Here is a 25,378-nt window from a genome sequence, read left to right on the forward strand (position 1 = left end):
CATTCTAGGAAATCCCCATGGATTTGTTTCTCCCACAAGCTCCCATTACTAAGTGGCACAATGGTTTCTGTTCTCTCCTGAGGTAGACAGTGCCTCCTGATGCACGGCAGCAGTCAAGGTCTCCAGGCCTCAGTGATGCTGTGGGACGGGCACTGGCTTGTCTGGAGTGAGAGGGCAAGCTGTCTGGCTTCTGCTTATCATACATTTGGCTAAAAAGATACCAGTGAAAAAGATTGGAAATTTATTTTTACTCAGCTGTTCCCTTAAGTTTCAGGCATGTGTTGATTGGGCTATGGTAGCTCCTGGTTGGAGATAAAGGTCTCATTTATGTTAGACTCATTTACATGAAACGGAAGTTTTATCAAAAGACATAATGTTGTAGCCAAACCTGTTCTCTGCACCATGCTCCAGCAGACCAGAAGTCAGCTGAGTGCGACCTCAGCCTTGGGGAGCCCAAAAAAAGAAAGACACTATAGGGGACATCGGGCATTCACCTCTTGGTTCCTCATGGTGTGTGTGCTGTGCCAGCCATTTCCACTAGCAGTATGAATGAAGATTCTTTGCTGGTAGCTGTTATATTATGTTCATTCCCTGATGCTTCTCCTGGTGATTTTCATAGCTGTGCTTGTGAGACTGGAAGGTCCTTTACTTAAATGGCTGGACTTTAACCGCTGGACTGTGCTTCTTCAGCCCAAAACAGATTAAATGAGCCAAAACAAGCCTTCAGAGGATGCTGCAGAACAACACTATTTACTCAGCATCTGGAGAAGTCACAGATCTGGGACCCCCAGGTCCTTCATACGACGTGGGAGCAATGAAGCACTTGGCATGTCAGTGAGACTTCAGTAACATTCTGGTGACTGTTGCCTGGTAGCCCACTTGCAGATGTGTCTCTGACCATCACTTGGGAACAGTGCTGGCAGTGCAAGACACCCAATACTGCAGCCCTGAGGGTGCTGCAGGTGGTTTCTCTAGCATAGAGTGCACTGCCTGCATCCTGATGGGTTGGAGAAATAGGGAGCAGGCTGGGATGCTCATGGAAAACAAGGTTCTCAGTTTCCCTTTACACTTGGTGGGTCAGGGTCCTCTCTCTCCTGCTGGTCATTCCTGATGAAGGCAGAGACCTTCTGCAGGAACACGACCCCTAGGAAGTTTCTTAGCCACCACCCCTGTTGCCACCTCTGCCAAGCATCTGAGCAATGCTCCATCAAGGGGAGAGGTTTTACAACCTCTCGGTACGTTTGAGACCTCAACGGTGTTGAGGTCTCAAACCTACTCACCACCTGCCCCTACCTCTGTGGGGCTGACCCCCGTGTGTCCCACTGCCGTGGCTGATGGCCCCGGAGGCGCGTTCCGCTCGCCCCGGGGCACAGGCCGGGCAGCCCTCCCGAGGAGCCCGAGCGCCGCGGAAGCTGCTCGGAGCGGCGGATGCGGCGGGCACAGCCTCACACCCAGAAATAGCCTGAGACGCGCAGACCCCACACCCCGGCGTTCTGCCGGCAGCTCCCCGCCCGCTCCCCGCTCCCAGCGCCGGGGCCGCCGCCTCGCCCCCTCCTCCCCGCACGGATGCCACGGGGCGTACGGTACGCAGAGCGACGGGGGCTGCCCGACCCCGTCTCGGGCCGGGAGGCGGCTGCGGCTCCCCACGCGGGTCCCGGAGCTCCGGCGGCGCAGGCCCCGGGGCCCGGCGCGGTGAGGCGGGGGAGCAGCCCGAGCACCGCAGCCCGCGGACCGCGGCCTCTCCGCCGCAGCGGGGCGGGCGGGGGGCGGGGCGGCGGCGGCCCCGGCCCCTTCCCCTGCCGGTGCCGGGCCCGGGCCGCTGCCGGGCAGCCCGAGGCGACCGCGGGGAGGGGAGGAGGGAGGCGGCGGGCGCAGGGCCCGGAGCTAGCGGGGCCGGGACCCCCCAGCAGGTCAGTGCGGGGCGGGAGGCGGCGGCAGGACGGGAGCCGCGGTCCGGGCTGTGGGGCTCGGCGGGCAGCGGGGCTCCAGCGAGTGGGACTGGGCGGCGCCGGGGGGCAGGACGGAGCCGGGAGCACGACCCGGCGGTGCGGTGGTTGGGGTGGGCAGGAAGCGTGCGTGGGACTGACCCGGGCCTGCCCACGCCGAGCTGCGCCTGCCGGGTGCGACTGCGGCGGGGGATGCTCGCTGGGCGGGTAAGCCAGCATCTCCTCGGGCAGCCCTGGGACAGCTCGCCAGGGCCGTTCTGCGGGTCCGGGAGGCACGGACGGCTTGGGGTCGGTGTTGTGAGAGATTTCTGGGGACTTGGCTCTGTTTAGACACTGTTTGCCCGCCTTTATCTTGGACCATGTACCAAAGTGTTTATTACTGCTTGTGTGTGCCAGCCTGATGGGTGGCTGAGGCCCAGCAAGGCACAGGGGCTTCCCTGGACTGCTGGAGCAAGTTGGTGGCAGAAGCAGGGAACGAGCCCCAGCCCCTCGGTGTCCCTCTACCAATGTACTGGCCTACGCCACTGGTCTGTGATGGGAGATAAAATGTCACCCCACCGCTGTGTCATGTCGTGGCTTGTGCTCGTCCCCACGTCATCCTGGCCACAGAATTCTCCTTCTGGGAGCTACACCTGAGGGTGTTAGATATGCTTTATGCTGGCAAGGGAGAGGAGGGAGAACCTCTCCCCATTTCTCCCTCCGGTTTTGTTATACTGAAGATTTTGAGAGGGCTGGTAGGTCATTCTAATGCTCTGGCCAAGCTGCTCTCCCCCAGTTTTCAACTTCATCCAGATTTGTCCATGGATGAAGGCCCTGCCTTCTCCCTTGCTTGTTTCCCCATTCTCAGTAGCAGCACAGCGGGTTTGCTATTCAGAAACCTCCTGAACAGAAGGGGTGTTTTCCAGGAGAATGAGAGAAAGAGAGAGACCTTTGTCTGGCTGACAGATGTTATTTCTGCATGAACATCTTTTTCCTTTTAACTGTTTAGCCACCATCTCCAGGACTGAGGTACATGCCAGCCTTTTCCCCTTTCACAGAGTTCATGGGGGAGCAGGGTGTGAGGGGAAAACTGGGTGGGGAAACAAGGTATGAGAAAGCACTTTGCCCCATGTGGAGATTTACAATTCTGTAGAACTGGTCAGGTTGCCTGTCTGAGCAGAAGAGAGACGGCAAAATATGCTGTTTGGGAGAAAAGGTGCTGTTGTAGTGGTTTGAAGTATTTATTCAGACAGGAGAGGGGAGAAAGTGGGAAAAATAGGAAGCAGAAAGACTGACTCTGATACCAGACCAGAGCCTTGGCCTCGCTGCCTTCCCTGCTGCCTTACAAAGTGGTGGTCAAGGCTGGGCAACAGATGGAGAGGGAAGCAGAAGCAGCTCCTTCAGGAAGGATTTGTCAAAAGTGTCCTGGCAAAGAGCCACTGGCAAAGAAATATGTAATAAATAAAAGCAGGGAGGCCACCAGCACCCCTGCAGCCTCTGAGTCCATAGCACATATGGGCTTTTCTGGCTTCCCTGTGAGCTTAAACCTCTGCCTTCTTCCCATGGCTCAATCCTGGCTCCTGAAACTCCTTTCCAATGCCTTTCAGCTCCTTTTAATTTTTTTTTAAATTTTATTTTTAAATTTCATTTTATGTTAACATTTGAATTGCTCTGTAATGACTCTCATCTTCAGAGCTTTTCCTGAGGTTAACTATTTCATCTCTGGTTTGGTGGCTGCTGACAGTGATAAGCATAGGGTGATCCTGTGCAGCACAGAAATAGCAGTGCCTGCTGGGGATGCTGGTCAGGGGTGTGTGTAGGCCCTTCCAGGTAAACACTGTCCTCTTTCCATGCAGAGCCTTCTGGCCCATGGGAACATAAAGCAGATTTCAGCACAGCTTGAGAGCCTGCATCTGCACAGTTGTAAAAGGATGAGTGTCTCTGCTTTAAAATATTCCTTGCAGGAAATACTCTTTAGAGACTTCGAGAGCTTTCCAAAAACACAAAGAAGATGGAGAAATGTTTTTAACACCCACAAGTGAATTCAACTGATATTAAACTAATCAATCACCTAAACTCCTTGGCAAACATCAGTGTGCTGTGCAAATGCTGACTCCTCCACGAGTCCTACAAACACCAAAGCCTTCTACTGTTGTCACTCCTGTGTTTCTTACTTACGTTAGTTGCTGTAAATATATTTTGTGTACTTAGCCCTGAGATCGAAGAAAATGTTGAATTGCTGATGCACTGTGCTCAGAACTAAAGCGGGTTTGCTTTGAAATTATTTCAGGAGAAGCAGCTCCAGTCCTGATTCCTTCAGCTATGGCTTGAACCCATTCAGTCCCTAACCAGGCGTGAAAAGAGAACTTAGAGCTAAAAGATCCCACTTGGCATCTACCTGCACTTTAAGGTGCCTAAATATCCTTTCAAAGCTTGTTTGAAGTTACTGCTTCTAATGTGTCTGAGACTAGTAACTAGGCTGTGATCACACCTTGGTATTAGGTGTGGACAATGTCGGCAGTTTGCTCATGCTATTACTGGAACAATGGGATAGAGAGCTGTGCACAGCCCTTCCCATCACCCGGGGCACTATTGTTGCTGGTTAATGGGTGAGAAAGGGCAAGTCCCCCTGGGTCTCTGTGCAGAGTAGCTTGGTGAGGGGCACAGACTTACCCCTCCCAGCCTGCTGCTCTTGTCCCTATGTCACCCTCACCTAACATAACATTTTCCAGTCTCTGAGGAGCATTAACACTATTGTATAGAAACATTCCAACGCTGAAATCCATTGTTTAGTTCCAAGCTGAGTCCCTGTGAGAAGCTGGAGTTATCATTTTGACCAAGGAGGGCTCCTTGCAGTCATTGTTTGATCTTAAATAAAAATGTGTTTAAAATGGAGTACCGGAGCAGGGAGATTCAGTGCTCCTGTTCAGTGGGATCTGTGTGAAAACTTTGGGTGACCTGATCCCCCCCTCCCCAGCGCCAGTCTTGTGTCTTGTCATCCGCAGATTTGTGGGTGAGCAGAGAGGAAGGCAGGATCTGAACAAAGACAAGCTCCACTGCACCCCCAAGTGCTAAAAGGCAGCTTGTGAGAGGTGGAAAAATATGTCATCATGTAATCTTGAGTTCCTCTCACAGAGATAGGAAAGTGCTCTGGCCCTGCTTTCCTGGAAAACACTTTGTTATTACTTGGGAGTTGGTGGTAGGAGACAGGTGGGGCAGGAGGTGATGGAGATTGAGACAGTGAACTCCTTTATGTGCTGTGTTGGATGGGCAAGGGGAGACCAAAATTCAGAGAATCTGGGGATGGGAGAGTTAGGGCACAGAACAGTTTTGGAAATGTAGCTGGGGAGTGGCTCCCAGCTGTTGCCCAAAGTGAGCCTGTGGTATCCTGGGCCAAGGTCTGGGGCCTCTGCATTGGCCAAGCCAAGTGACCCTGTCAGATAAATCCTCTTACCCATGCAGCAAGGTGGTCCACACTAAGATGACACACTAGGGAAGTGGCACAGGCTGAGGTGCTGAGATCATGTGAGGGCTGGCAAGTGGGGGGGTCACTCCTGAGCCATGAAAAGTGGCTGGCCATGGACCACAGGCACCTGTGCAGCTAGGATCCAAGCCAGCATTGGAACAGCCTCTAGTAACATGGGGCTTGGGACACACCTGGCTGGAGGATCTGGTTCCAACAGCAGGTTGGGATGGTCTTCTTGGCATGGCTGTGGTTTGGAGCAGAATGTTCATATTTCATATTTGAAATATTCCAAACCTACCTGGACACGGCTCTGAGGAAACTCTTCTAGCTCACAGTACTTTGAGAAGAGAGGCAGGACTACATGACCTCCCTTCAGCCTCACTGCTTCTGAGCTTATTTGTCCTGTATCTTCCAAATTCAGTCACTGTTGGGTAATCCCCAAGGCAGCATTAGAGAAATGATGAGAAGGTGAAGTTTGCCTAGCTTCCCTTTGTCTGCAAGCAGCATTCTGGAGGTTTCTACAAGACTAGGAGACTGCCAGGGCTTGCAGGCTCCAGGCTGAGAACATGCACTGTTCATTGTTTTTCTGGGCTGCTTTTCTCAGGGAGGGCCGAACTATGTGGAAGTATAATGGTGAAGAGGACAGAAAAATTAACCAGACTTTACAGACTTCAGAGCAGAATTGGTCTGTGCCTTGTTTGGCTCATGACCTGCTGCTGAATAGGATGGATGAATTAAAGTCAGGACTAAGTTAATGATCAGAAAGCCACTACCCAAGTACCTGTTTTTAATCTCGCTGTGTTTGTACACTTCTGCTCTCTTCCTAAGGACAAGTTGATTCTCACTGATGAGCATGGTATGATGCTTAGAGCTGAGCAGGAGGCTGCTCAGTGCTTAAATGAGTGGATTTATAGATAACATATGGTTTTTTGATACTTAATGTCTACATTTCTTGCATTACAAAATGGTGAGTGATGCATTTCTTACTAGATATCACTTAATTATTTATTATAAATTTGGTCCAGCTGTATTTCAATGGAAAAGGCAATCTAACTGAAAATGCAGAATATGAGCATTTAAAAGGTGGTTTCTACTTGGTTAAATAAAACTGCTTAAAATGTATGAGTCCACAAAAGAAAAGAGAATAAGTTTATGAAGACGTTATTTATATCTGTAATTAATTTAACAATACTATACTGCTATACTATATTGTATTATTATAATACTGTATCATAGGAACAAAATTTTATTATAGGAGATACAAAATATAGCCAGTGATATAATCTGATTATTTTTGACATTTAAGAATTCAGTACTAGTAGAGATTATCCTCTGACAGTTCATCTTCATTAGGCTTTGAAAGGGAACCAGGCTTTCCTGCGTTAACCTGCAGTAATTTTCCAGAACTTTTACTAAACTAATCCTTGTACTAAGCTAATGGAGATGTTTTTTCCTCTCTACTTTCAAGAAAGGTTGCAGCTGTCAGAGCCATTTTTGCCATTCATCAGGCTTTAGCTCCAGGTTCTCAGCCACTGAGAAGATCTGGCAGCAAGGACATCCTCCTCCCCTGCTGCCTGTGGGTTCCTCCGTGCCAGTGCTGTGTCCTCTCCATCCCCTGGGGCAGGAGAAGAGCTGCACAGTCATTTGATGGGACCCTGCTGACCCTTGGCTCCAGTCCTGCTCTCATGCTCCGTGAACACCCTGAGGAAAGCTCTCTGTTCCTCAGAGCTCACCTTGTTTGAGAGGTAGAAAGCAGGGAGAGTGTTTGTTTCAGCAGATATCTCCCCCTGATTGAACAGAGCTAAGTTGGGTAGCTGGGTTTTGTGGCCACGTCCTGTGTGTGCCCAGCCTGGTACTCTGCACAGCAGGAGCAGCAGCAGCACTGTTGGAGCTCTTGGGTTCAGTCTGGTCCTGCAGCTCATTTAGCACTGGATCCCTGTGTGACATGGTGAGCATTAGGAGGAGCCTTTCCAGTGTTCTCCTGTGGCTCCTTACACCTGGCTTTTCTACTTCTTGATCCCCTCTCTCCAGCATGACATTCATGTGCCTTGTGACAGAGCTGCCAGGAGAAGCATGGAAAGCAGCTGGGCAGGGTTTGGAGACCAGTGTGTCCTGCTGGTATCAGTGTATCCTCAGGGAAAGAGCAACAGTGTGGGATTCAGCTTTGCTTAAATGGTGGTGCCCACCGCTCTGGGCTGCCTGTTCAGAGCTCTGCTCACCCTCCCAGAGCTGTAGTTGGCACAAGGATGTTGGGATGAGCCAGAACCTCCATAGCATCTGTGCTTGTACAGATTTTTGTCTCTAGTGAGTGCAGGTGTGCTGCTGGCAGTAGTGGTGAAGAAGGTATTTTGCTGCAGGATGTGTTCATGCTTTACTGGAAGTGCTGGTTGCCCCAGGGAGGTGGCAGCTGTGCTGAGGCCTCATGCATTTGCACTTTGCATTTTTCCAAACTGGCTGGAGGTGTTTCCAGATGGGGAGATGCTTCCCAGAGCAGAGACAGCAGCTATGAAGCACCAAACTGCCCCTTATGTCAGTCACATAGTGGATGAGGAGGTGGAGACTCACTCATTTAGTAAATATCTTGCTGGTACTGCAAAGGCCGAATGTGGGATCAGGTTCTCAGGTGCTCAGTGCAGAACCACAGTACATGGTGGCAAGCTGGGATATGCTGGGTGGGGATGCAGGAAGGAAAAACAGCATATACAAAGCCAGGAATAAAGCAGGAGCCTTGTCTGGGACTGGGCCAGGATACCCAGCCATTCCATAAACACCTCCATTTCAATGCTTCATCCCCAAACATCTCCTCCAAAACGGACACAGAGCCTGTCTGATTCCTAATTGTGACAGGGCCTCAACAGCTGCTGGGCTGTGGAGAGGCTTGCAGTGGCTCTTTCTGGGCCACTAATCCCTGCAGGGTAGGGGGATCAGAGAGAAAGATACCATCCTGCTGGCACTGGGTCCCCAAATCTCTTCAGCCAGATGTATTCCTAGTGCTGGCTCTGCTGAGCCCAAATCACCCTGGAAGGATAAGGAGGCATGAACTTGGGGAGGTTTGTTTTGCAGCCATCTTCTGCAGTGCCTCATGTTTAATTTGCCATTCTTTTCTGGTCCATGTGAGCAGTGTTTATGTGGAGGGCAGGGGGTGGCTGCCTGAGGACCCCCTGTACTGCTGGCAGAACGGGCACATCAGCACAGAGGCTGCCAGCCCTTCCCTGAGCTGCCTGTGTGGCCCTGTGTGCAGGGAAGGTAGGCTTGTGAAGAGAAGCCAGGGACAATCTCTCTGCCTTCCCTGATCCCAATTCAGCCTTTTTCCAAGGCTGAATCGCCCATAAAGCATCTCTGATGGTGCCTTTTGGATGCAGCCTGTTTGAAAGGATGCAGCCCCTCCAGCAAACATGTCAGGCTGGGCTGGCAGCCCCTACACAGTGTTGTGTTGTGTGCTCTTGCAGCAGAAAAAGCTTGCAGGTCGCTCTGTGACCACCCCGCTGCCAAATCTGCCATCTGTCTCACATCCTCTGGGCGATGCTGTGCCTCCCAGCCCACGGCTTCTCTTCTCCCAATGCCTTGTCCCTTTTCCCAGCCTGGCTGCTGTACATGTCCAGATGTGACACTTCCTTCTCTGCCTGAAGGGGAAAAAAAACCATTTCTTGTGTTTTTCTCCATCACGTCCGTCATTCCCAACACCCCTTGCGCTGGTGTGGGTAGCTGCTTGCCAGTGGGTATAGGCAGAACAGGGCGAAACAGCAGCATAGTGGGTGCAGGAGGTGCCAGCCTGCAGCACTGGCACAACAGAGTCTGTTTGCTGAGCGTCTGTGTCCCATTCATCCCCTGGGCTGGGCCACCTGCCTGTGATAGGTGTGAAATGGGGGGGCCATCAGGAACCCTAGTTCTTGTCCCAAAAGTCATATGATTTCCTTCTTACCTCTGGTCCTCCAGGGCCATTTGACTCCCCAGTCTTTTCCATGGAGGAGATAAGAGCATGCTGGTGGGTGTGGTGGGCTGCCTGATCTGCTCTGCTTGGCTCTGCCGTGCCCTGCAGCAGGTACATTATTGTAGCTGTGCTTAGGTGCTGTGGACAAGGGGAATTCCTGGGGAAAATATATATTATGGGACAAGTCTTGTTGCCAAACAAGTGCACCTGTCGCACTGGAAGGAGGTTGAAACAGTCATGCTTTGCAGAGCCACATGTCTGCAGTGTGCACGGGAGAGCTGCCTTCCTTCCTGGCTGCTGTAGCTGCTTTCCTCTCATCTCCCCCAAAAGCTGTGTGGGCTGCAGAGACAACTGCATGAGTGCCCCAGCGACCAGAGGAGAGTGACTACCTGCTCCCTTCCCTTCCCCAGGATTGCCCTGCATGGTGTACACAATCAAAAGCTTTTCCTTCCCTTTGATGCACTATTGACTCAAACCAGTGTGCTGAGTGCTAATCCCTCTGGCACAGTTGGATGCAATGAGCATGGCTGGATGTGACTGGCACAGCAGCTGCTAGGGCCATCCCCACTTGTGCAACCCACTGCTGCCAGCTCCCATGCTCCCAGGGCATGTGATTCATCCCAGTCACATGGTGTCACCCAGATCTGCTCAGAAGCTGGGCAGAGGTGGGAGGAAAGCCTTGTCAAGGCCAAGATTATGCTTATGCGTATGCAAGGCCAGTGGTCATGCTTATGGGCTCCTACTACAGTCCAAACCTTACTCTGCTTTTGGCACCAAACACAGCCAACAGAAATGTTCTAGCTCTGCTCTAGATTTTAGATGCTCTAAAATCATATTGTGTGTGTGTATATGTAGTGTTATAATACACTGCTCTCAGGAAGAAGCTTCTGTGCTTGCAGAGAGGGGAGCTTGGCAGGGCAGCAGTGTTTCTTTGCTTCTGCAGCAGAGTCAGCTATGGAAGATGTTGTGACTACTTGAAGGTTGGGAGTGGTGAAGGGTGGAGAGGCTTGGGGGCAGCCAGGCACCAGGGCATCCCGCAGAGCAGTGTGAAGGAAGGTGCACATCTGGATCTGTGTGTGTTTTTCTGAATGGATGTGCGTGTACATGTGTGTACTGAGAACACCGGGATGGTACCCTTCCCCTTTCCCACATGTGAGCTCCTTGGGTCTCCATTTCCTGAAGTCAGCTCTGGTTTTGTCATAGTATCATACAAAAGTTTGGGTTGAAAAGGATCTTTAAATGGCTTCTAGTCCAGTGCCCCTGCACTGAGCATGGACGTCTTCAACATGAAGAGATTGCCCACAGCCCTGTCCAACATGACCTTGAATGTTTACAGGGATGGGGCATCTGCCACCTATGTGGGCAACTTGTACCAATGTATCACCATTCTCAACTTAGAAAATTTCCTTTTTTATGTCTAGTCCGAATCTACCCTCTTTTAGTTTAAAACTATGTCACTACAAGGTCTATTAAAAAGCTTGTTCCCATCTTTATGATAAGGCCCCTTTCCTCTGTTGCTGCTCCCAGCCGTCACCTACCAGTAGCACCCTGCTCTCTGCTTGGGTTGGTCCTGGTCCAGGTAATCCTTTGTCCTGAGGAATGTTGATTTAAGTTTTATCAGAGGACAAAGCGTGCATGATTCTCTGGGGAGCTTGCAGCCCCATTAGCTCATGTTTGCTTGGTGCACTGCACACACAAAGTGTGGTGTGAGGGGCTCTGTGCACAGCGGGAGAGTGAAATGCAAACCAAATATGGGTTAGAGCCAACCTGCGCTGGCAGCTTAGTCAAATGTGGCAAAAATGGCTGGGGGTGGAATAAATAAATTCCACTCCGATTCTTCCCTCCCAGTCTCAGTGTACTGGCTCCAGCAGCCGCTGGCTTGCACATGTGTGGAGGAGGCTGGAGAAGTGCTGCTCCCTGCACAGCATCTCCCACGCACTGGCCCAAACAAATCTCCCTGGCTGTAAATCTCACTGTAAGCACTGTTTGCTCATGCTTGCCTGGGGTTTTGCTTTATTCTGCCAAGGAGCACTGCAGCAAGTCAGCGTTGGTCTGCTTGGTCCACAGCATACCTGCAGGAGAAGGGGTTTATGCAGGTGGCTGTTTGGAAGGCCACAACCATTGTCCTGCAGACCATCCCAAGGGACTGGGATGCTTTCTCATTCAAAAGCTTCATGGAACTTAGTCATTCTAAGTGCCAAAAACTCGCCCTGTGTCATGATGGTGATGAAGAAGGGGAGGGCAGGGAGCTGTGGATGATGTGGCAGCCACCACAGGGGCACATAGCAGGGAAGGGGTTTGTATTGGTTTCAGGTGAGTCCCTGGGGCAGCATGACCCTGCACAAGGTTTCCTGAAGGTAGTGGCAACCTGCCAACCCTAAGTGCAGAAAAACTTGATTAGTTCCCCAAAATGGGGTCAATCTCAGACTCCTAGTGCATTATGTTAGTTGTTATGTTATTTAGTTTAGAACAGTGTTGGCAAAGCAGATTGGGAATGGTAAAGCATTGGGGGTAGGAACAGCAATGCCAAAGGCAGGCTCGCCACTGAGAGGAAGGACCTATCTGTGGGGTTTGCACCCCCAGAGCCTGGGTGGGCTCATGGGCTGGCTCTTTCCCCAGCCTTCCTGGCCTGGCTGGCAGTGAGCCTGGCTTTGTACTCCTCAGTGAGAGAGCAGTGCCAGAGCTTATTGATAGGGAAGATGAAGTTTATTTGTACCATTTTAAAGCAGGTTTTTCTTAAGCAGTCATGCACTCATATTCATTTTCTCATTGAGTGGTGGGTATGTGTGCAAGATGGAGTAGAAACAATAAAACATGAGTCCTTGTGACCTTTCCAAGTGATCATATCTTCATTGGCGATGACAAAATTAATATAGGAGTAGGTGTTTTTTACCTCTTAGGGGTCATCTGTTTCTGTAGAGTGGTTCTTTGCCTCCAAACCTGACTAACCCCGGCCTCCATAGCCCACAAGCCATTGTATGAACCTTCTTGTTTGAAAGATGCATCTGATTTGCAACAGGCTAACAGAACAGGCCGGTGTATGTCCATGTCCTGCTAAAGATAGGGTGGAGTCTTCTGCTGGAGGGTTGTCTGTCTTGTATCCTGATAGGGTGTGAGCACAGCATTCACACCAGTGTTAATGAGCCCTGCCCAGGGATGCTGCTGCCCCACAGGTGCTCACCTCACAGACCATGAGCAGCCAAATCCTCTCTTTGCTTTTTGGATCTCAAGGCCATTAATGTTAAGAGGGAAGGTTGAAAGGAGAGCTAGGGAGGAATGCCTTGGGCCTCTGTGGGGTTTTGAAGAGCTGTGTCTCTGGTCTCATCCCCTCTGTGCTCATACCCCTTGGGGACACATGTGGCCCATGGTGTGCCTGTTCTCCCATGCACCAAGTTACAAGAACAGAGAAGTCACCATGCCCTGTGGTGCCAAAGCTGCTCGGGTGTGTGCTGAGCTCAGTGCAGGCTGTTGATGAGCCTTTTCCCTGAAGTCCTGAGGTACTTGGTTAGCCATGCTGAGTAAGTGGCAGTGGCTCAGGTTTCCTGCTGTCCCCGTCACTGCAGTCCTGCAAGGTCGGTCACTGCAGTCCTGCAGAGTGGGATGCTGGAGGTTTCCTCCCTACCTGGTCCTGTGCATGCCAGGGCATGAACCTGATCTCCCTTTTACAGCAGTCCTTGATTTTCCCTTCCATTGCCCAGCCACAATCTACTTGTAATGGAAGAAGGATGTAGAGGCAGTCAGGTAGCACAGATGCTTGTTTTCTGGGTCTGGGTCCTCAGCCTGTCCTTTTCTGTATGGTCACACACAGAAACACTCCACCAACAGCCCCATGCCCTGGCTGCCCTCTGGCCAGCCAAAGTCAGTAATCCCACCTGTTCCAGAGTGGGATGCTAAGGCTGGATGAGCGTAGGCATGCTGGGAAACCCAGCTTAGTCATCTCAACACTCCCAAGACTGTTTTGATGTTTTGCTACTCCAGCTGTCCGTGCATCCCCCAGCAAATGAGTTTGCTGGCAGGATGCTTCAAGGGAAAGGCAAATTATGAAAAATTGCATTCGCATAAAAGACATGCCTTATTTTTAATTGGAAATTTGATTCTCTGGATTAGTGCCCACCCAACCGGAGAGAAGAAACATATGCTGAAGTATCAACAAAACAAAGAGGGCACTGAATATTCAAGGCAAAGCTTCACACGCACTGAAAATGCTTCATAGAAATTATCCAGCAAATCAGTTTCAGTGGGAAAGCTCCTGCATTCACTTGCATTCACAGGCCACAAAGAGGAGAAAGAATTGCTCTACATGTTTTCTGACTTGTTTTCTCACCCTGTTTTAGTGTCTTCCCTCTAAGTAAGACCTGTAATGGATAGACCATATATCAAAATTTCTGCCTTTACCTTATTGCTTCATTTTCCCACCTGCAATCCTCTACACCCCCTGTGTTTCTTGACTAGTCCATTGCTGTCACTTCTCCAGGACAGTGGCTGGTCTGAAGGACATCTGTCTGTGGTTGGCATCTAGAGGCCCTGCCTCATACACAGCTAATGGGAAGCTGTCCTGACATCTTCTGGAGGTGACACCATCCAGCTCTATTATTCACAACAGTATTTTTTCCTTTGGACCATAAAGATTGGGAAAAGCACAATGGCAGTGGTGTAGCAGGGAACAGGAACTGGTTTGGTGATGGTGTCGGTTTTGTTGAATCTTTCAGATGCTATTGCAAACAGCCTTCAACTGAATATTTCAAAATGCTGAATTTTCTCATTTGTGTGACGTAAAAATTTAGCTTAGGCATTTCAACAATGACTTTAAGTATGACCTGCTGTGTCCCTGTGATTTGTCATTCTGTATACCAAAAAACTTACCTCTCCAACCAGAGGGCGTTTGAGCATGCTCTACAGGTCTGAGTTTAAGCTGTTCTTGGTGCATGTGAGCAGAAATCTCCTCTCACTGTTTCTGCTGCATGCTGTTCCTAGAACATAAACATGATTTACTTTTAGCTGGTTGCCCCCAATAGTTATTTTAATGGTAACATTGCAGCTATATAATTTGCATAAGCTTTTCTGAGAGCAGCACCATAAAAGGTGAGACTAGCTGGAACAAATGATCTAGAAAAGTAGTGATTTGGGTACTTAGAGGAGAGTTTCTGTGGCTATCTGGTGATGAAAGGAGCAGCAAAAGGGCAAGAGAGTGGCTTGAGATCAGGTTCAGAGGAGCTGTGATATACTGCAAAGTCTGTGTTTACAGCCTGAGCATGACATGAAGGCTCCTTTGAACTCCTTTGGAGTTGGAGGTGCTTAAGAGAGAGGGGACAGAGCTGGATTGGGTCTTCAAGTATCTTCTGGCCCTGAAATTTGTCTGTGCAGTCTGGCATTGTATGGGCAGTGCTGTGTGGAGATAAATGAGCTGGTTGGACTGGAAGGGTGAAGGCTTGCATTTGGGAGCTTTCTGGGCAGGAGAGCTGGGAGCAGGAGATACTAACACCATCTCCAAGAGGAACCCATTGCTTTTGGCCACCAAGAGCAAAATATCTGATATGGGAAAGGAAGGGATAACAACAAGGACTTGATAGAGAAACACAACTTGTACAGATCCCTGTGAAAATCCCCCTCACCCTACCATTCCTGACAGGATGTTCCTCCTACAAGCGTGAAGCCGGTGCCTAGAAACGAGCTGCAGGATCTTATTCCTGTGTAGTGGAGTGGTGGTGATGGAGAAAGGACTCTGAAGTTGCTAAGGGTCTCCTTGTTTGTTTGCTGATTGTCTAAAAGCACCCTCGGTCAGTGACACACTCTGCTTGTTAACAAAAAGGCAGTGAATTATTTAGCAGCTGAAAATGCCAGATGGCAGTGGCTCTGCTGCTTACAGGAGGAGGGGAGAGAGAGAGACATGCACATGGTGAGGAAGAGATTGAGAGCATTGCCATAGCAAAGAGCAGACCATCGCTAGAGGTCCTGGTAGCCCGGGTGACAAGCAAGAGGCAGGCAAGCCAGGGCAAACAGCTGCTGATTGCCAGAATAGCCCACTCACTTCTTATAGGTCTCTTCTAGAGGTCCCTTGTCAGGGGTCATTACCCTGATGGGGCCATGCTGGCCCTTGAAGTACAGGGCTCCCAGCCATGGCTGGGAGACAAGCTGTGAATGAAGGCACTGCAGGGAGGCTTTGCTAGCCCATCCATCCACCTGTGGGGTAAAAGTATCAGCCCCAAGTCTACTGGGATGCCCTTTGGAGAAGTATCAGCATATCTCAAGTGACCTGGCAGTTCTTTTGAGAGTCACACTAATGTTCAGCTGTCCTCACTTGGGCAGTGATGTCTCCAGACATCATAGTCTGGACAGATGGATGTGTATAAGTGTATATGGATAGGGTTCCAAGGAGAATTGAAGATGCAGCATGGGCAGGTCTGTAGCAGACACTGAAGCCCATGGCTCAGGTGACATTGTGCCATATGCACAGGAAAAGGGACTGCCGCATGTCCTGGGGAACTTGATGCCTGTAGCTCAGCAGCTTCTGACACCCCCTCAAGGCATCTATGCAGGTAGTCAGATGCCAGCCTAATATTGTAGTGGGGTGAGACTTAAGCTCTTCTGGGCTCATAGCCTTGGTCCAATCATCCCAGCCAGTTAGGCTTCCAGTAGAGATTTTTCTTTGGGCTTGGGGATGGAATTTATGCTTCAGAAATTAATAAAATAGCAGGTCACCTCTTTTTTTTTCTTTCTTTCTTTTTTTTCTTTTTTTTTGGTTTTTTTTTTTTTCAGCAAACTGCAAGGTCTAAGAGAGAGAGGCTGAGGCCACAGCCATGCATATAAAATCAGGTGCTACTGTAGTCCCCCATCTATCACACTGACACAGCACAAGTAAATGTTTCCCAACAAGAGCAAATCTGTGTAGAGCTTAGGAATATCCCCTTTCTAAGCCAAGTCATTTTTTGTGTACTGTCTCTGTGCTCCCCAAGGACCTCTCAATTAGGTTTCCTTTGGTGTCGAAGAATATTTGATCTTGTTTGGTCTTGGTGACAAAAACTGACATAAACACTTTGTGTCTCCACCTGGAGGTCCCATCTGTCTTTGTTTGCATCCTCTTCCACTGCTTAATCAAACCATGGGTTCTGCTTCTCTTCCTCCACCCTGTTCATGTGGGCTTTGAGCAGCCTCCAGCAGGGACTACATGGTGCTGGGTGACTGCAGGGGCTGTAGCAGGGTCTCAGTTGTGGCTGGAATATAAATGAAAAGGAAAGAGAAGAATGAATGCTCAGTAGCTTGAATGCAAAGCTCCCGGGAGTAGGTGTTGTAAACCACTCTTGAGTTTTCACATATCCTTTGCACTGGTCACAGTATACTGACTTCAGTATATTGTGCCCATCATGTCTGCAGGGCAAGGCATTTATATAGCTCCTCAGAAACTTCAGGCAGGCCTGAAAATGTTCTTGTGAGGTGCACAAGTTCCTGAGAATAGGGATGTAGAATAATTGTGGTTGGAAGGGCCCCCTTGGAGGTCATCTGCTAAAAGATCTTGCTTAGGGCTAGGCCAGCTTCAAAAATATATTTGGCCACTCAAGGTCTCCAAAGACTGAATCATCTCACCACAGACAACTGTTCTTCTCTGAAGGCCATGCAGCTCTTCAGGCATGAGAAGCAGCTGGCTAAAGGCGTTGAGAGTGACTCCAAAGCACAGAGGCAGGACAGGCACATGAGGACAAGAGACTCTGGCCCCCTTGTCCCCACCCCATGTTTGTTAGTGTTTGCTGTGCTGGTTCCCTCTCCTCATCTTTGAATGGTGAGTGCAGCAGCTGTTTGGTACTGTCCTTTGGCATCCCCATGAGTAACAGGCTGCCATGCTGGCTGTGGTAGGGTGCTCCTTCTCAGGGGTTCCGGGCACTGCAGGTTTGGAGAGGATCCTCTCCTACCTAAAGCATGGTGGTAGGAAAGGTTTTGGAAAAAAGCCACGGTGTTGGCCATTAATGGCCTTTAAGTGTCTCCTGCCAGTGAGGACTGTAACCTATGGTATCAGCTCCTGGGGAAGGTGGCAGGAAGCCTGACACTTAGGGTTTTGAGAAGCTAACTCTTCTGAAGAGATCAAGATATCTTGGGAGGAGCAATTCTGCTTAGGTGGAAAGATAAAAGGGAAGTCCTCTAACTCCTGAGTCACGCAGATCATGGTACTGGAGGCGGACAGAAGGCTTAGGGATATTCCATAGGAAATAGATAACTGGCTGTGGGGAGAGAAGCAAGTGCAGCCCCAGCAGCGCAGCTGTCAGTATTATCATTGCTGTTTTTTTCAGAAATTCAAACAAATGCTTCAGCTTCTCATTCCTGCCTGCTGACAACACCAGGGTGGCCATGACTCAACCTAGCTTCCAGGACTGAGGAGCAGAGGTGGTGAGAGACCTGTCTCAGGTATGACAGAGACAACCAAATAGCATGGGGTTTAATGGGGTGGAGAAAGGACAGGAAGTAGCTGTGAGATTTCTTCAGCAGCACCGTCAGCCTTGTATTCAACAACCTGTCCCTGAGAGAGACTGGGACTGGGGAAGCTTTGAGATCACCAGCCACTCCTCTCCCCTCTCTACCCTTAGTGAGCTCTTCAGACTGTGATGGAAGGGACCTAGAAGAACTATGGCCTCTTTTCAAACAAAGGCTTCTCCGTCCACACTCCTGCCTCTGTGTTGCAGGGCGGGACCTCACAACAGTGTCGATGGAAAGCACGTACTCGATGGAGCCAGCACCAGATGGTGCTGGCCTCACCTCGCTGGATGTGCTCATCTTCCTGGATGCCCCGGTGAACAGCACTGAGGAGCAGTGCTTCAGCGCCCGCTCCCGCAGCACCGTCCTGGAGGGGCTGCCCTTTGGTGGCGTGCCCACCGTGCTCGCCATCAACTTCATCCTCTGGCTGGTGAGCAGGGCAGCAGGGTGCCATTTCAATGCACTCACATGCACTGACAGCCACACACAAGTGCAGCCTGTGCAATGGTGCACCTGGCAAACCGGGGAACAGGGGTGAGTGCAGGGGTCCAAGGGCTTTGCCCACATCATGGTGGGCAGCAAAGGACACTTGGGCAGCAGTGGTGAGATCACGAAGCAGGAACAGTTTGGGGTAGGAGTTTTGCACGAGCTTGGGCTCGTGAGTGAGAAAGCACAAAGGAGATATGAGAAGATCCCATGGGGTGAGACCTTGCAGCAAAACACTTCTCTTTCTTCTTCTTACAGCTTCTCCTTCTGGTCTTCTCATGTCTTCGGAAAGCGGCTTGGGACTACGGGCGCCTGGCACTGCTGATGGACAATGACAGGTGAGGAGGATGCAAAGCTGCTGCAGGTGATGGCTCTATTCTCTTCAAGAGGGCTGGAGGGAAAGCCAGCACTGTTGCATGACACACAGAGTTCAGCAAGTGTTTCTGTCCCTCCTCCCCACTGGGAATGACCTGGTGCCCCCATTTCCCATGGAGACACAGCCACCATCTGCTGCAGGGAGAGGGAAAGCCCAGGCCAGCTTTCATTCCCTCTAGCATTTGGTGACAGTGTTCTTGGTGCCATTGGGCACCATTCTGGGAAGGACAAAGAGCTGTTTTTCAGTGGGCACTGTGCTGCTGCCTCTTCTCCTGCCACTCTCTTGGGATGAACAGGACTGGCTAGTGGCAGGGGCAGAGGGCGACACACAACAGTCATGTCACCACAGCAACTTGCCTGGCCCATTGTTTGGGCTAGCTGCAGAATTCCACAAAAATAAGCAGTGTTCTGGTAAAAGTAGAGCCCAGACCATATTTTCAGGTGGGCTGTACTACCTACAACAGCTTACCTGCCAGAGCACAGCTTCCCTTGGGCAGCAAGGCATCTTACTTTGCACAGGCTGGTGCACAGAGGAGGGGTCTGTGCAAGGCTGGGCAGCCCACAAAAGTAAGATCTGTTAAAGTCCTTCTTCTGCCTTCTCCCCTCCAGTTCCTCTTGGCCTCTGAATCTAGAGCTGAGTCTGGTGATGAATACATGATGCACCAGTGAGATCAAAAGGCAATCAAGATTTAAAATGCGAGCTCTGATTAGATTCCTTTTTACTGTAAAACCATTTGAGACATCTGAAAACAGTGGAATAGAAAATATCTGGTTCAACAGTCCCTTGTAATGGAGCTACGCTCCATCTCCATGAGCCCAATATGGGTCAGGGCCACAAAGAAGCTGGGGAGACTTGTTGGTGTGGAGGCAGCAAGATGCAGCCCCTTTGTCCCAAGCCCAGAAGTAATCACTGTACCAGCCCTAGTGTAGGATGCAGGGAGGGGGGGAGGCATTTCTTGGGCTGCTGTCCTAGCAGGAACTTCTCTAAGGGTGCTTATCCTCTCATGTCTGCTGCTTCTCTTCTGCCTCACCCCTCCGCTCCTCCCCTCACTGCAAAGCCTGACATCGCTTTTCTATGGAGAGCAGAGCGAGAAGGAGAAGTCCCCGTCAGAGAGCAGCCCTCTGGATGTCGACAACAAGGATGTGGTGAGTGCCAGTGGCTGTGGCTGTGGGAACCTGGGCTGGGCTTGTCCCAGCCCAGCCTGTCCTGTTCTTCATCAGGAACCCTGGTCAGAAGTTAAGTGTGAGAAATTAAATCTCCTGCTCAACACTCTTCAGCAGTGGGGAATTCCTGGAAGCTGGAGGGTTTTTTGTCCTGGATTCTTTGAGGCATCTATTTTGAATGGCACTTCGGAGGGGATGCTCCTGTTGGCCAGCATCTCACAGCTGCATGGCTCTTCTTGAGCTGTGTGGATCCAGTATGATGCATGGCCAGAGCCCAGCTGCATGCCTGCAAGGATCTTTCCCACCCCTCAGGATAAAGTCCCCCACACCACATTTCTTCCTCTGCCAGCATGGTGGAGCTTTAAAGTAATCTTCTCTAGCACACCAGGCTTTCCTGGAAACAAACACAGATTGACACATTTTTCTGCCTCTTTCTTTTCTGGCAGCAAAAGCTCAAAAATCAGTCACTGGTACGACTATGAAAAAATGTTATGACTTATTAAAAAATCTAGGTAGGAAAGAAGCAAAAGAAGCAAAGTCCTTGCAGGTGGCAGGAAGCCTGTTTAAAGGCTCTGTACCAGATGCTCTAGGCAAATGTATATTGCTCATCAAAAAATGAGAAAGACTATAGGGAAAGCCAGCCCACTAAAGATCAGATTAAAGGAGATTATTAGAAGTAAGAAGATATCCTTTAAAAAGTCAAATTTTCCTCATTTGTTCACAAATGAGGAAAATCTCAACTCTGCCAGGTTAGATGTAAAATACACTAAGAGGGGAGAAGAGCAGTTTTGAGGAGAAATTTGTAGAGGGCATAAGAAGCCCAGAATCACAAAATCACAGAATGGGCAGAGTTGAAAGGAACCAACATGGGTTATCTGGTCCAACCTCCTTGTTCAAGCAGAGTCATCCTAGAGCACATGGCACAGGATTGTATCTTGAGTATCTCCAGTGAAATAGACTCCACAGCCTTTCAAAGATGATAATGAGCTGCCTTCCTGTGGTGTCCACCAGTTCTCTCAGCAGTCATGCATGCATCCTCTCAGGGCCCACGGACTTGTGGAAGTCAGGTCTGCTTAGGTGTTTTCTAACCCAATCCTCCATCACCAGGGGAATGTCTGAAAACCCATGTGTGTACACAGTGACAGGGAATAAGCAGGATAATGCACAGGAATTTAGGTTATCATGTACCACTCTACAGCAGTGCCACCTCAGCACTTGCTAGTGGTAAAAACTTGAATGTTAGGGACTGTCATGGAAGGGGAAGAGGAGGGACCTCTGGAAGCAGGAGCCTGTTGCAGTGATGCTCCTTAATATTCAGAGGAAGCTGAAGTCCAGCAAGTCACCCCTGAAACACTGGGTTAATGCTTGACTTCAGCTTCTTCTGCAAATCCTTCTGCAGCCAAAAATATGCACCTGACATCCATCAGGATGGTGGATGTTTGTAGAGAGACTTCCCTGTCCCTTTATGCCCCTGCCCCAGCAGACTCCTTGTTGTCACTCACAGAAATTATCACTACTTTCAGGAAGGTCGTGTGGTCTCTCGGGGCTGGAAGAGGGGTTGTGCTCAGCTTCCTATCAGCTCTTTGAAGTGTGTTTTCCTTGCTTCTCCTGATGCAGCTGCCTTTGCCATTGGGTTGAGCATTGCTGAGCTGCCTTGGGCACTGCCTCCATTTGCTCAACCCCCTGGCCATAGGCACTGCACCATCTTGGCGTGTTTCCCCAGCATATGTTGTGACCCGGTCCCTCAATAGGGAGGTGGGGGTGGTTGCCCTTGTCTCATCCTGACTCTTTTTCCTCCTAGGGATTCTGTTCCTGGCTCCTTTCTATCTACCAGATGAAGTAAGTGTGTGTGCTTGGCATTATGGTCTTGCCCCATTGCTACCCACCCATGGGGAGTTGGTGCCCACAGGTAATGGCCCATCACCAGGAGCTGCTGGGAGCAGCGGCAGAGGAGAGCCCTCTTAAAACATCCTCTCTGAAGAGAGAGCAGAGAGCTCACCTCTGCATTTCCTCCTGGCCCCTAGATCCTGTCCCAAAGAAAAGGGCTTCAACTTCTCCTGATAGGAACCAATCCTGTTATGAGATGCAGTTGGAGGGCTGCTTGGGTCCCTCATTCCCTTTGTGTTCAAATCTTTTGTGCCACTCTCAGGATGTCATGAGTTGGTGTGCATTGTGGGAGACTGGAGCAAGCCAGTGTCCTCATGACAGGAGGTGGTGGGGAGGAATCACCAGCACTGACCCCCACCTGCCTCTCTCCAGGGATGAGGAGATTCAGAGCAAGTGTGGGATCGATGCCACCACCTACCTCTCCTTCCAGCGGCACCTCCTGGTCCTGCTGATGCTGGTGTGCGTGCTCTCCGTGGCTGTCATCTTGCCTGTCAACTTCTCAGGGGACCTCCTGGGTAGGTGCTTCCCTAGTTATAGGATGACTCAGGAATGCCACACAAGCTTCCAAGCCTTTGAGCAAGCATTGTGCTTCTGGAAAAGAAAGCAAAAACCCCCTTCTCTCAGAAGCCCCCACGTGAGCAGGAGCTCACCATCAGCTGGGTGACAGAGGGCATAAAAGGCTGGGAAATTCAGGGCAGTGGGGCCTTGGGGACCTGGGAGATGGAAAAAAAGGGACCAAAGACCACAGCTAATAACTGCAATATGGACATACACTGCGCTGGGTTCCCTTAACCTTCTGCTTCTCCTCTTCCTCTGCAGGACACAATCCTACCCACTTCGGCCGGACAACCATCGCCAACATCCCAACTCAGTAGGTGCTCCCACAGACAGGGGGTCTGTGTGTGCTGCTGCTGTGGTGGGCACTGCTGGGAGCACCTAGGCACAGAACTCACCACAGCCCTGTGCTGCGGACAGGGACAGGTCCATGTGAGCTGCACACCACTCACACTGGCTCTCCTGTCCCTCTGTACTACATGAGTAGAGTCAGGGCAGCCAAGCCAGTAGCACTGCTCTTGCACCCCACTGCTGGCAGAAGTGCTCTTGGGGATGTTGTGTAGCCTCATTTCTATAGTATCTCAGTCAACAGCCTGGTGCTGCCCCCCTAGTTCCTGGGGTGAGTGTCTGACATCTGGCACAGGGAGGTCCTGCTGGGTGGAAGGGGTGCCCATGGGTGAGATGCTGAGTGCCAGGCTGGTCCCTGTGCCACATGCTCACCACAGTGCTCATTGATCCCCACTTCCTCTCTTCCAGAGACCGTCTTCTGTGGCTGCACAGCATCTTTGCCCTAATCTATTTTATCTTCACCATCCTTTGTATGGCTCACCACTCTGTCCACCTGGAATACAGAGAGAATGAGAAGGTGAGAAACCACCCCTCCTCCAACCCTGCCTTGTTCAGTGCTGCTAATGGCCAACTTCTTGCTTTGCACAAATGCTGGTCCCAGTACCTACAGAGGTTTTTAGGAACAGCATGAAACTGGGCTGGCAGGGAAAGGTGTGGCTGATTTTCACCAGCTTCTGCATAAAGTGACAGCCTGGAGGCAAATCTCTCTCTCTTGCTGTCTTGTCTCTTGAGACTGAAGCTCTGCTGTATACATCTGTCTGGGGTATGGCATTGTCTTTCTGTCCCTCAGTGTTTGAGACTGGGCATTGAGGAGATATGTGCTGACTTGCCTCTGGGGTGGCAGCTGGTGCCAGGGTGGACAGGGTGGCAGCATTATATCCTGCAGATCCCTGCCCATCCTGCACATCCATCCTGTCGATCCCTTTGCCTCTTCTCTTCCCCAAGGTTGCCCGGACACTGATGGTTACCCGCATCCCCAAGGAGATCACAGACCCTTCACTTATCATCAAGCATTTCCAGTGAGTAGCCATGTGCCACAGCTTTACTGGGTGAGTGGCAGGCAGGTGGCAGGGACTGTCCCTGTCCCCTGGCTCCTGGTGCCACCATGTCCCTGTGCTTGCAGCGAGGCTTATCCCAGCTGCACTGTCACCAATGTCCAGTTCTGCTTTGATGTGCGCAAGCTGATGAAGCTGGATGCGGAGAGGTGAGTGCATGCACGTCCATGTTGCCTCTGTGGGAGGCTGCACTGCTCCTGCCCACCACATCAAGGCACCCAGTCTGGGTTTATGTCTGTATGTCTGGTGCTCCCCACATGACCTTTGCTATCGGCTTCCTGTCAGGCGCAAAGCAATGAAGGGGCGGCTTTACTTCACCACCAAGGCGCAGAAAGAGGGGAAGATCATGATCAAAACTCACCCGTGCGCCCGCATCTTCTGCTGCCGCTTCTGTGGCTTTGATGAGGTAGGAGGCTGCGGGCAGGGCTGCAGGAAGCATACCTGCACCATGGCCAAGGCAGAGCATGGCAGCTTGCCCCTGCCCCAGCCCCGTCCACAGCATGGCCCTGGCTGCTCCCACAGGTGGATGCTGAGCAGTATTACGGGGAGCTGGAGGAGAAGCTCACCGACGAGTTCAATGCGGAGCGCAACCGCATCACACTCAAGAGGCTTGATATGGCCTTTGTCACCTTCCAGGATGAGCGGATGACAGCTGTGTGAGTGCCCCTCATGCACAGGACATGGGGATGTCCCTCAGCCTGTTGGCCACCACTGCGGGGGAACTGGGGCACCTTGCCAGCTTTTCCCACAAAAGCCAGGCAATGGGTCGGTCTCTTCTATGCCTCTGCCATCTGTGGAGTTCGCTGCCCTGTTAAGGCTGTGGGAAGAGTCTCACAAGAAGTGAGACCTGACCCCTGGCTCCCTCTTCCTGCAGGATTTTGAAGGACTACAGCCACATCCACTGCCGCAAGCACCCCCAGCAGTCCTCTGTCACCACCGTGGTCAAGTCACACCACTGGGGTGTTCGCTATGCCCCTTCACCCAGTGATATCATCTGGTGAACCCCCACGGCAGAAGGGGAGGGAGGAAGGGGGAACAAGCAGATGTGGGGAAGTCCATATCCATACCTATAAGGAGCCCATGTACCTAGCTATAAGGAGCCTATGCCCATAGCTATAGGGAGCCCATATAGCTATAGGGAATATGTGTATCTGTAGGACACTTTCCCAGGGTGATGGGGGCTGAAAATCCCTCCTATTGCCATAGCAGAAGTCAGCAGGGGCAATTGCGGTGATCATACTAAAGATGGCAAGGCCCAGCCAGCTGAGATTAGGGGTGATTGCCAGACATTGATTTCTCTGGCCTGATTCCAAAGCCTCCTGGTGGTATGGACCTCCTCTGTGGCTGCTTTCTGGTCCAGGGGGCTCTGCGTGTGACAGCAAAGCAGTGTGGGGAGGGGAAGAGGGCGAGCTCAGAACAATGTCTGCCAGGATGGTTGGTGCAGATAGCAGGAGACAGAGCTTCATGAAGCTATGCTGGGAGGCCCAGGACACAGGGCATATCCTCCTCATCATGTTCAAGTTCTGTTTTCCTCTTACAGGGAGAATTTATCAGTCCGTGGCACATCGTGGTGGGTGCGATTCATTCTGCTGAATATCTGCCTGTTCATCCTTCTTTTCTTCCTAACAACGCCAGCCATCATTGTCAACACTATGGACATGTTCAATGTCACACACCCTGTGGAGAGCCTCAAGGTAGTCCCTAACCCATGCCAATTTTCCTGAAA

At 50.9% G+C, this 25,378-nt stretch overlaps 1 protein-coding gene across 1 annotated transcript in view; it reads left to right on the forward strand.

Annotated features, from left to right (window-relative positions):
- The first annotated feature begins 1,817 nt into the window (after positions 1 to 1,817).
- Positions 1,818 to 25,378, forward strand: part of TMEM63C (transmembrane protein 63C) — a 29,508-nt gene continuing 5,947 nt past the window's right edge. Inside the window, 15 exon segments of the mRNA XM_030239840.2 lie at positions 1,818 to 1,910; positions 17,602 to 17,716; positions 17,992 to 18,212; positions 18,527 to 18,606; positions 19,702 to 19,789; positions 21,609 to 21,646; positions 22,067 to 22,209; positions 22,514 to 22,565; positions 23,006 to 23,114; positions 23,543 to 23,616; positions 23,721 to 23,801; positions 23,938 to 24,058; positions 24,175 to 24,308; positions 24,527 to 24,649; positions 25,193 to 25,346. Coding sequence (XP_030095700.2) covers positions 18,015 to 18,212; positions 18,527 to 18,606; positions 19,702 to 19,789; positions 21,609 to 21,646; positions 22,067 to 22,209; positions 22,514 to 22,565; positions 23,006 to 23,114; positions 23,543 to 23,616; positions 23,721 to 23,801; positions 23,938 to 24,058; positions 24,175 to 24,308; positions 24,527 to 24,649; positions 25,193 to 25,346 — 1,395 coding nt within the window. The 5' untranslated portion in view covers positions 1,818 to 1,910; positions 17,602 to 17,716; positions 17,992 to 18,014.

This window comes from Serinus canaria, chromosome 5 (assembly GCF_022539315.1).
Source record: "Serinus canaria isolate serCan28SL12 chromosome 5, serCan2020, whole genome shotgun sequence".
NCBI lineage: Eukaryota > Metazoa > Chordata > Aves > Passeriformes > Fringillidae > Serinus > Serinus canaria.